The sequence below is a fragment of the Belonocnema kinseyi genome, chromosome 9, assembly GCF_010883055.1.
Source record: "Belonocnema kinseyi isolate 2016_QV_RU_SX_M_011 chromosome 9, B_treatae_v1, whole genome shotgun sequence".
In the NCBI taxonomy this organism is placed as follows: domain Eukaryota; kingdom Metazoa; phylum Arthropoda; class Insecta; order Hymenoptera; family Cynipidae; genus Belonocnema; species Belonocnema kinseyi.
Genome location: NC_046665.1, coordinates 37,894,129 through 37,906,569, shown reverse-complemented (window position 1 = coordinate 37,906,569; position 12,441 = coordinate 37,894,129). Strand labels below are relative to the sequence as shown.

The window sequence follows — 12,441 nt, the reverse complement described above, 5'->3', positions numbered from 1 at the left end:
CGCGCAACCCAGGCATTTATATCGTCTCCTACCATATTCACACGGACATAGACGTGTCATAGTATTGGACCACGTCTCGTTTCAGATCTGGGATCACTGCATGGACATAGGAAACACGGGACTAGGCATGCCATCGTAACTTGGTCCAGCGGGGTTGAATCCACGGGAGGGGGGAGAATTCCATGAGTGGGTAGAGCCGCCATCTTACGATGTGCCATTTGATTATGTGTACGAGCATTTTTCCTGGCAAAATGTGCATGAAAATATAAAAATGTGGGGGCTGCCATGTTTGTCGCGGGACATCAAAAGATGGCGGACCTCTCCCTTCATTGCATCACCCCCGCAATGGCATACCTAGTCTCTTGTTTCCTATGTCCATGGTGCTATTAGATTTTGACATTCAAAACGTCATGATACAATTTTAGACATGTGGTAAAAAAAACCGTGTTGACACATTAGTGATTTTATTTTTAAGCCTGACCGGGCAGTCCCCATGACTTTCTTCTCTTCGGGTTGCTGTAATGAATCCATTTTCATCACTCGCCACGATGGGATGAAGAAAACTCTTCCTTTTTTGCCGCTGAAGCAGTTTTTCACAGATGAAAAAACGACGCTCAAATGGCACAAATCATAAGGAACTCAAGTTTTTAAAGTTTTTTAAAAAGTTTTTTAATCATTTCCAACGCATGCAATCGCTTGAGAATGACTTGGCGGGTAACTATTAATGCTGAAGCAAGCTATTTTTGCGTTTGGTATGGATCCTCATCGAGCAATGCCTCCAATCCAGCGTCTTTAAAGTTTTTTGGCATTTCTTCACGCGGACGGTCGTCAACATTGAAAGCATCGTCTTTGAAGCGACGGAACTAGTCACGACACGTTGTTTCACTTAGATCAGCATCTCCGCAAACTTTTTGGTGCTCTCGATCCGCTTCAGCCGCCGTTTTCTTCGAATGAAAAAAGAAAATCAACACTTCCCGAAAATCACGATTATTTGGCACAAAATCAAACATTTTTATACAACCAAAAGTATATGACGCCAAAATAAAATCACTAATGTGTCAACATGGTTTTTTTACCATGTGTCTAAGCTTGGTTCGTGACGTTTTGAATGTCAAAATCGACCAGCACTTACTGCTGGAGCCATCTATTGGCAAACAGCGGGAACTTAGTTGCGCACCTAATATGGAATCAAAATAACGTTCTTGTCATAATCTAACAAATCTACCTTAGTCTGTTTAAGTTCAATTCATTAATATTTTACCCGAGGGGCTCGTCACTCAGAAATCAGGAAGTCAGACTAACAATGACTGCCACCGGAACGACGAAGATTTTGGAGAGACCTCGCTCATACTAACTCGAGATTTCTTGCGACTTACCACAAGACTCCCTCGAAAAGTTAATCGCGCGGAACTCGAAACAGATCTCCCGAGTGTTCCCGACAGAGTTACGAATCTTTCCGACGGGGATTTCGCCGAACCGACCAGCTGGAGCGAGGTCGTTTCATGACGCACTGAGACTTACTGAGACTAACTGGGTCTAACCAAGGAACAATGCAATAGAATTTAGAGATTCCTAATGACCTCCACAGGGCCTTTCGTGAGTCCGGGAGTCACCTAAAATCTCAGTGGCCAGCCCCTCGATTTTACCAAATTTTCATTTTCCACAAGCGGCTGTAATTCTCTAATAACGGAAATGTCACGCAAAGCAAGCAACCGAGCCCGAAAGATCGGCTTCTAATGTTTCTCTTGGATTTCAGTATTGTAAAAAAATTTGAATATGGCGACCCACAGTGGGGAAAATCGACAAAAATCTCTCTAACGCCCACTAAACCTGAATTAATAAATTTGAATGCTACAAAGCTCCCACTTAGAAACATAAGAATCTACCCCAGATCAAAAGCCCACTAACTGACACAACCCAACACCCCAATCCACAAAATGCAATTTCACAAAACCCAAACTCCACACCCCAAACCCTAAACCCCAAATCCTGAACCCCAAAACCTATAAACCCCAAAGCCCATTAACCCTAAAACCCATAAACCCATATACTTCTAAACCCACATACCCCCAAAACCCCTATCCTATGAACACCAAACCTACATGTATGAACTCACACATCCCAAATTCATAAACTCCAAACCCCAAATCCTGAACCCCAAAACCCATATGTGAGTTCATAGGCTTGGGTTTGGCGTTTATGGGATAGGGGTTTAGGGGTATGTCGGTTTTGGGATTTATGGTTTATGGGGTTCAGAGTTTGGGGGGTGGAGTTTGGGTTTTGTGTGATTGCATTTTGTGGATCAGGGTGTTGGCTTTGGATTGTGTCAGTAAGTGGACTTTTCATTTGGGGTAGATTCTAATGTTCGTAGGTTTGAGTTTTTTAGGATTCAAATTCATAAATTAAGGTTTAGTGGGTTTGGAAACGCAGGTGTACGCAGGTGCATGAATATATTTGATTTACAAGTGAATTTATCATTATTGTTGTGTATTATTATTATTATTATTATTATTATTATTATTTATTCATTTCTGAATACATATTGTATTTGGCTGAATTCAGAGGGTAGATGAGGGTTTACTCGATTAAAAATTTACTAAAGCGACGATTGACCCACCGAAAGAAGGCGGCATTGGTGTAGATTGTAGATGATGCTGAAGGACCCTGAGTTCATCGCATCTGTTACAACCCACAGGCAGATTCCACTCCTTGCTCATGAAGTGATCCCCTGTGGAAACATGGGTCGTTCTAAGACTTGTGAGCAGAATTACGTAGCGCCTCGGGATATCGAGCAAACCAATCCGCTATCTCATTTAATCGGATAATCACGTCGGCAGATTTCCATACGAATCTGATAGATACCCAGAGACAATTCGTAGAGGTAGTTCGACACTATATAAGGCGAGCAAGGGAATGGGTAAGAGGATTGGAGAACCTATACCAAGAATAGCAGACAGGGCGTTTTGAGATTTTAAAAAACGATAACGTCTCTTCATTGTCCCTCAATCATGTGTTTAACAGCCTATAAATGGTCGTAGAGTTCGATCGTAAGGAACGAGGAAAAATTACGCAGGGGGATTCAGGACCTCAGGTTAATGAAAGGTACACATACACAGTGTCACACCAAGCCTATGACCAGGTCCAGCCTCCTTCTTCTAAATCTGAATTGGAAAGCGGGAATTCAGTGACTTTGTTTGGCAAGGAAATCATGCCGTGCATGGGTCAACGTCTCGCACAGCTTTCAAAAGGTTGCAGTCAGAGAGATTAGGCAGAATACCATCCCTGCGGCCTTGAAAATGAATTGGACTAAATATAGTCCCTCCATACCTCGGGAAAGGACGACTTCTCAGAAATAGAGTTGAACAGATCTTGGGTTGTAAGCCGTATCTGATAACTCGCCACCCGTACGATCACTCCTAAGGGTAAGGAACAAAATCATACATTTGACGGCGAAATATGAACTAGTCCAAGTCCACGTTAGGAGACGCCAGGTTCTTGAAGCGTAATGAAAAGTTAGTACCAAATCATTAAAAAGGATTAAGTCTGCCTAGTAAATTGCAAAAGAAAGCTAATTGCCAAGATAGTTAGAGTCGAGTGCTGCCCACACCAGGGAGTGGGCATTGAAATAACCACAAAGCATGGCAATTCTGTAATCAGCGATACGAAAGGATAGGCTGCCCATGTGGTTTGAGCGACCCTTACTTCAGGGGTGACGTAGGCAGAAACAACCGCACTCTTCCCCAGTGAGGAATACAGCATACATTTTAAAGTCACTCACATAAAGTAGGTACTCGACCTCTGTTCTCTTGTAAACCACACGGTGTGCATTACAATTGGCAAACTATATTGTCCTACTGTTGGAATCCATATCACAGGCTGTGGAGATGAGGGTTTATAATTTTTGAAACATGTATGGGCAAGAAAAAGTCGTGCCACTTTTGCATCATGACACATCCTTGAGTATATTAGGGGTTTTAAATTCGCTGAATTTAAGTCTAATGTTCTATTTTCAAAATTCAATATGGCGGATATAAATTAGCACAAAAAACTAATTCATTTTGGTAATGATTCATTCAAGTGAAGGGGTTACAATTTTTGGGTTTTTTAAGTAAAGCCCTACTTTCAAATATTTGGAACTTTTTTCCTATTGCCTTAAGTCTTAAACAAAATTCCACTTTGAATGTTTTTGATCGATTTTTTTACAAACTTTCTGGCAATCATAACGGTTTTTGAAAAAAGTCCAAATTTGATCCTAATTTTTGAAAATCGAAAATAAATTTGACTTTTTTTCAAATATGGACATTTTGGTTTTTCGTCCAAATTCCTGCTTTAAAGAGTTGTGTCAGTCATATAGGTATTTGCTAAATATGCAAGGATCCTACTTTTTGAATGCAGGTAATAATGATGCCAGAATTCTTTTAGAGGAATTTAACACGGATATCGACGGATTACGAAGTTGGATTCAACCCCAAGATATTTTCACTTTTGACCTAGGGTATCGAGATGCCATTCGAAAACTTTCAAGAATTAGAATAGATTGCAAGAAGCCACCCCTCTCCAGATCTAATCAGAATCAGTTGTCAACTGAAGAAGCGAAGAAGTCTCGTATAGTCACAGAAAGGAGATTGATAGTTGAAGTTCGAAATGCTTACATTAAAATGTATTTTCAACATCTCTTCCAATACAATCCCTACATATTTCATCCTTGAACTGAATTATTTTATTTTTAGCGTTGTGGCTGTTGTAAATAAATACCATGTGCCTATCACACTGACAGGCGCAAATTTAGCTCAAGCTGAAGAAATGCTAGGAAAAGCTTGGCATTTCAGTTTCGTCCAAGCAAGATTAGATGCGGAAAATCTTGCACTCAGGCGGGTAAGATGGGTGGTATTATAATCCAAGCGCATCTACCGTTATTGCCCCAATTATCACTGAAATACATGCGAGAATCCCCGCATGCAACTTACCAATTAGGTATATCACCAGCATATATACAAGATACTTCTCTGAGAGAATCCCATGAACAAGGTTTCATTAGGATGAGGCTCTTTTCTCGATTCAGGAATGCTGTGTATCATCAATTGTGGGTTGCATTCAATAAAGAATATGTTCAAAACGACGTGAACATTAAAGATGAACATAAACCTATTTTCGGGTAAAATTGCTCTTGTAAGGCAGGCGCGAGAATTTTAGGAACATGTGCGCATGTTGCATCAATTCCTAGGAAGTAGTATACGAGCGTTATCAGGAGAACGTGAAACACCAATAGAAAAGTTTTACGAACCGTTCAAAATGCGAGCATAGGTATTGGTGATATTAAAATAATCGCGATTGCATAAACTCACCCGTACATAATACACTAACATTTAATTAGGCATTCCCAGATCTCAAGTACAAAACGCATCAGATTCCCGTCACATCTACGTCGTTGATCCTGCGTAGCGCTAAAGAAGAGAAACGATACAAATGACAACTATCTTTCTCGGAAAACTGATATTTTGCTCCATCGCAAATGGCTGCATGTATATACGTTGTCGAGATAACTTGTAGTCTGTGAGATAAATTTAGTCGTAGCCTTCGTCGTTTTCTAAGCACGACGCATCTGATGGCCGAGTAATCGAGAAGATCTGGAAGCTCTTTGACCATGTAGATTGTAGAGGGGCATGGGCTTGGTCGCATCTAGGGCACGCGCCCTCAAGGGGTTGCTCATATTGGCAGAGTCATAGTATCAATTGTCAGTCGTCAAGATCGAGCGAAAGTGGATAAAATTTGAGCTTTTTAGACTGATCAGTGAGCACTTAGGTGTGCATCCCTTTTAGCCCTCAAACTAATATTGGCGCATATTCACGCACACTCATCACTAAGACTCTCTGTTTCTGTTGAGACTTGTACTCATACTCGCACCCATTAAATATATACCTGCAACCTTCTTTGCTAACACCGTACTAACACCTGGATCCTCATGTGGATATTGGCCATATTGAAATAATCAACCCTTTGGTGCCAAGAAATGGAGAATGTTTGAGGCTAAGTAATAAGTTGAAGCGATGGATTGGACAATGTTACGAATATACTAACCCACACACAGTACACTAACTCTTGATCACACATTCTCAAGTACACAAGTGATTAAATTTCTATCACGTCCACGTCGTTGATCCCAGGTAGTACTAAGAATGAGAAACTGTACATATTACGAAAATAAAATATAAAAGAACATACCCCCTCAATTCAACCCCTCTTTCTAATTTTAAGTCGCACTATTACTAAAACTTTCTCTTTCTGCTGATACTTGTACTTATTTACCCAATAAATTTCTGTCCGACTCCCCTTTTCTAACACCATACTAACCCCCTGACCCTCCCACATAATAATCTCTTTCAGCATAGTCACCATATACACTAATGTCCTCTCTTCATACAAACACGGGCTCTCAAGCTTACACAAAAATACCCCCCTCCCTCCTCAACATTTACAAACTTCACCCTTTCCCCTACTTACTTTTCTGCGCATTAAACTTCTTTTTCATACTTTTCTCTTATTCATACTCAATCACACACGTATAAAAATAATATAGTTTTGAAGAAGTGTATAATATTGTAGATATCGGTTACCACAAGTACATACGAGAATAAAACTCTACAACTTTACGGATACGGAGCACACACAGTGGCGGATTTAGGAATTTGCCATCCCTATAACAGAATAACAAAAATCTAATAACAGAAAGCAACGGCTCGATCTTGAATTATCAATAATCTCAAATATTAGGTATTTCACTTAATCACATAGGATATTACAAAGGTTCCTGCACAGAAACTTGTACAGGGAAAAATTTTATTTTAGCGATTTAATTTATATTTATTTATAAAACCGCACAACTCTGAAGATTCGAAACCCTCGCACTGCTCACTTTACAGTTATTATTTATTACGAAGATATGACAAAAATAACGTTTTTTCCAGTGCATTTGATGCCCTGGTTTTCTCCTCAGCACTCGATGAAGTGAAGTTATGCCCAATTGCCTGTCGTGTATCAGGAGCACTTTTATGTGTTTGTTTTTTGCCGCGAAAGCTATCAAAGTAAGGAATATATACAGTAAGGACGTTTACTATGTAGTCATAGGGAATATAATTATATAAATTCTAGCATACAATGCAATCCTTCTTGCACTTGTGTAATGCAAAAATGTACTATATATGCGATTTTAATTCGGTTTCCAAATCTCCCGCGCTGGAGATCTTGCGCCGATTGTTCAAAGGTTTCGGGACTCAGAAGACGTGCGCAAAATATGCATATAACCAAATTCTGAAACAAGGTTATGTTCCCCAGGATTCACCTCGCATTTCAAATAAATAATTAGTTACGAATTAAAAAAAAATGTAACACAACATTAAAATTGCTCATAAATACATTCGGGACGTGCATTAAGTACTTTCTTAAAAATTGGAGTTGGTTTTCACTAATGTAACGGTACGTGAGTGATATTTGACGTTTGACAAGTGTCAAAATCGTTTTGTACTTCGATCTTAATTAATTAAATAAAGTGAATATCTGCAGGTTGTACGTAATTACTTGGTGATAAAATCTGTTGTTTTACTTATTGAATAAAATACGGGAAATAAACGCTTTTGACTAACTGCAGCGAAAATTTTAATCCGTATGATTATAAACATTGCAACGATGAATCTGAGATTCAAATGATGAGAGGTAAGAAGCGGCGAATTATTCTTATAAGCTGGGTGTTCAGCGACCTTGAAAATTTCGTCTCCGCCACTATAGAATGTTAAAGTATACATTTTTTGTCATATTTGACTTACAAAGTATGAAAATTATTAGCTGAAATGTTCAATATTAACTTAGCTTCAGAATAGACCTTTTTATTCTAGACGTCGACAGTGCGCACGTGCCAGGATTTTACGTCATTTCCGTATTTTTCGAACAGTTTTGTGCCGAAATGTATGGAAAATATTGTAAATAAAAATAACAACAAAAAATAAAGGTGTAAATAAGTGAAAGTTTAAAGACAACAAATTTTTTAATATATTCAGAAGAAAAATGCGAAAAAAGTGCGAAAAGTGTCGCGAGCAAGCCCATTATTTACATTGGTGACACCTGTCGACTTCAAAAAAATGTTTAAAAATCCGGAAAAAATCACGGAAGATGATGTTCCAGGAGCAAAATTAGTGCACAAATCGGTGGAAGAGTGCAGTATAAAAAGCTTAAACGATGGATAAAATATAGGAAACGATCTTTAAAAGGAAAAAAACTGATTCAGTAGAAAGTTTAGTTGAGGTTGTGTTTGGCAGGTATTAATATTTTCTTTCTTTGCTAACATTTGCTTACATATTAAATGAAGCATTGTTATCGGGGTTTCGATCCTCCTACATTTTTTGATAAAAATAAAATCTATTTAATACTTTCACTTGAGAACGCTAAACTATTATATTTATGTATTTTTAACCAGTTTATATGAAAGAAGGAAAATTTGTTAGTACATTCCTTATACCAGGTAATCACTAACAAATGGCTTTTTATCGTCTAAACTTGAAAAAGAGAAGTAGAAAATATAATATTGTGTAATTTTATATTTGTATGAATATTAAATATTTAATTAAACAAAGTTATGAACTGCAAATCAGGTATAAAAGAAAATATTTATACCTTCCATACAAAACCTCAACTAACCTTTCCACTAAATCATGTTTTTTTTCTTTTAATGGTGGTTTTCTACATTTAGGACATCGTTACAGCTGCTCAATACTGTGCTCTTCTACTGATTCGTGCACTAATTTTGCTCCTAGAACATCATCTTCCGTGAGTTTCGCCGAATTTTTAAGCATTTTTTAGAAGATGACAGATGCCAACAGATGCAAATTATGACCTTGGTCGCCGCACTCTTTGCACGTTTTTTCACCGTTTTTTTTTTAGACTTAAAAATGTTCTACCTTAAAAATCTCTTATTCACAAATTAATTTTTTGTTGTTTTTTTTATTAACAATATTTTCCATACATTTCGACACAAAGCTGTTCGAAAAATACGGAAATGACGTAAAATTTCGGCACGTGCGAACTGCCGACGTCTAGAATAAAAAGCTCTATTAGAATGAGCCATTGCCATATAATGGAATTTTCAAGAGTTTCATCGCTCGGTTTTTGAGTATACACCATATTACAAAACATTAATAAAGATTTCAAAATGTTTCAAGGATTTAAAAATATTTAAAAGGATTTTGAACATTTTATAAAGGCGTGTTTATCAGATTTTAAATATTTCATAACAATTTCACAAAGATTTTTAAACTTTTAAAAGATGTAAAGTGTTTCAAAGATTTTGAAAAGGTTACAGTTCACCAGATTTCAAAGATTTTAAAACATTAGGAAGATTTGAAAAGGTTTCAAAACATTTTAGAATTTTTTTTTACTAATTATAGATTTTAAAGAATTGAATGATTTCCACGAATAAAAAAGATTTCGCAAACAAAGATTTAAGAAAAATTTCCCAAAGAAACCACGTCCCGAGAATTTTTGTGAACACATTTTAATATTGTGTTATATTGTTTTTAATTCGTAAATAATTATTTATTTGAAATGGGCGGTGAATCCTGGGGAACATAGCGTATATTTTGCGCACGTCTTCTGAGTCTCGAAGCCTTTGACCAATCAGCGCAAGATCTCTAGCGCGGTAGATTTGGAAACCGAATTGAAATTGCCTATATAGTACTTTTTTGCATTACACAAATTCAAAACGGGTTGCATTGTATGCTAGAGTTTATATAAATATATTCCCTATGACTACGTAGTAAACGTCCTTACTGTATAAATATATATTATCAAAAATCGTCAGGAAATATCAGAATTTATGACAAAATATTTAGAAATCGTCAGAGCTTGGATTCGAAGGATAACCCTCTTGTTAGGAGTCGAAGAATAGAATGTCATAAAACCTAATCCTTCTTATATTTCCCAGGTTCTTTATATTATTTATTTATATCTATCTATTTATTTATGTATATTTTCTTTTCACTTATATTTAATTATTAATATTTTTATACTAGATGGCTCTAAAGGTGGATCTGAAAATTTTCTCCATTTTGACGTATCTATTTCTCTTTACAAGATAAATTATATTTATCCTAATTTAAAATTTAAAAAAAAAAATGTTAGGTGTCTGAAGCCGTCGAACCCCGTAGATTAGGCATTTCTAACTTTTGAGTCTGTATATGCAACATTGAAAAAAATTTATTTTTAATTTTTAATCCTTTCTAATTGGCCGAGCTACCTGATGCGGGATGTAAATTAGCATTTATTCATAAATAGTGAGACTCTTCAGATATGGTCAGGATGTTCAGAAATCGGGAAATGCTGACCTTTTGTCGTGATTCCTGACTTTTTTATTAGGGAATGTTAGGAAAAAAATATTATTTTCAGTCAAACATATTATGACAATTTTTTCTTTCTCCACGCTCAGGCTGCATCTGTATAGAAAAGATCCGAAATTTTTGAAAATCTATCGCAAGAAAATTTTGCCGCCCTTGGCAGCCTCTATAGTCTATAGGCAGGTATTATGCAGCCTATGTAGCCTATATGGGAAATCCGACAGTGTGAACTTGAACACATGATTATGTGAGGTTATGCCCATAACAACTTTTGATCAGCATAACATGAAGCATCATTCTCTGAACTTGCAGTCAAAATTTTACCGAAAAGCCTTTTATTCATATTTTGTGCGGGGACATGAATTTCAAAACTTTTGAAATTGAGCAATTTGAAATCTATAGTGGTAGGTTCACCAAACTTTCAGTCAAAAATAAATTTAGTGCCGATTACCCGTTTTTGTTGTTCTCAAAACAATGCCTGTCATTTCTCGGTTTCTCGATATACACCCAGAAAAAAGTTTTGTTGAATCAAAGAAACTTTCTTTAAATCAAAGAAATTCTAGTATTGATATACGGTCAAAAAAAACATTTGTGTGATTTAAAGAAATTTTTTGTTAATTTTTTTATTAGATTTAATGAAATATTACGTTAATTTGAACGGAAAATTTCTTTAAATTAAAGAAATATTTCGTTCCTTCAAACCGAATATTTCTTGAGTTAAAAAAATATTTGATAGCTTCAAATCAAAAATTTCTTAAATCAAATAAATATTATTTTTTATTTGACCTTTACATTTCTTTAAATGAAATAACTGTTTTGCTCAGGTAGCTAACTTCACACTCGTGCAATTGTCGCCTTTCGCCCCTTGTTGCGCAATATACTATTTCGTCTTTTCGTTATGAGCAAAAATGTATCCGAACCAATATATGGGGCAGAATACGTCAAGTTTTCTCACCTAAAATTATTATTTTTTTTGTATTAGGTTGAAACTTGGCTGAATTAATTATACTACTAGTCGACCTATTTTAACTCACCAAACCATAGGACCATTTATCAAGCGGTTGTTAATATACAGGGGCCTGAAGGTTCATTTTTAAGTGCTTTTTCACCTTCATCTTACAATAAATAGTGTAACTTCATTTAGGATTATCCGATTAGACTTTTATTTTGGTGTTTTGGTAAGCTATTTTAATTATCTTTTAGACTACTATGCATTATGCATTTTTTAAAATCAAAATTTAAATTTATGTTTTGAAAGAAAACTGCTTTAAACATTTTTTAGTATTTTTAAAACATAGCTTTTTTAGACTCTTTCAAGTCACGCAGAAGGAAAAATAGGCTGGAAATAATTTGAAGGTCACATTGTGATTTTGACGCTCAAGAGGACAACATTCAACAAACGCATCTTTCGGAAACGAATACTGTTAGGTCTAACTTGCCTCTGAGTTTACATTTAAGTATCTTGATATGATTTCTCTCAATTTGAAGATGAAATTATTTCAAGCACACTTTTTCTTCTGCGTGACTTTAAAAAGTTTAGAAATGCTATTTTTTTTAAACAGAAAAAAATTTTAAAGTAGAGTTTTTTTCAAAAGTCAATTAAACTTTTAATTTTCACACAAACCAAAATTCACAATGAAAAAAATATTATGATGGTTTTAAATTACATAAAAAGAGATTTCCAACACACTGTTTTAAGTCCAATCAGATAATCCTAAAAGAGAAGTTACACTAACGTGAACGACTGAACGTGAAAAAGCACCTAAAAAAGTAAAAACTTCAGGCACCTGTGTATGGACAACCGGTTGATAAATGAACTATGGTTTAGTAAATTAATATAGGTCCACTAGGACTATAATTTAGCCAAGTTTCAACCCAATTAAAAAAAAAACAGTAAATTTAGTTGAGGAAACGTGACGTATCCCGTCTTATATAAGTTATAGAATAGTAAAATACACTTTTCTTATTATTATTATTACACCATTAAGCCATTTCCCTTTCGGGGTAGGCGTGACTCACTCGGCAGGGGAAAGGAGTAGTGTGTGGAAGGGATAGAGATTTT

General features: G+C 36.1%; 1 protein-coding gene across 1 annotated transcript in view; it reads left to right on the top strand.

Annotated features, from left to right (window-relative positions):
* LOC117180480 (succinate dehydrogenase [ubiquinone] flavoprotein subunit, mitochondrial-like) overlaps window positions 1–12,441 on the top strand; it is a 35,944-nt gene that overhangs the window by 17,586 nt on the left and 5,917 nt on the right. Inside the window, exons 6-8 of the mRNA XM_033372979.1 lie at window positions 3,039–3,254; window positions 4,396–4,660; window positions 4,731–4,875. Of these exons, the coding sequence (XP_033228870.1) occupies window positions 3,039–3,254; window positions 4,396–4,660; window positions 4,731–4,875 (626 nt within the window). The remainder of the gene's footprint in view (window positions 1–3,038; window positions 3,255–4,395; window positions 4,661–4,730; window positions 4,876–12,441) is intronic.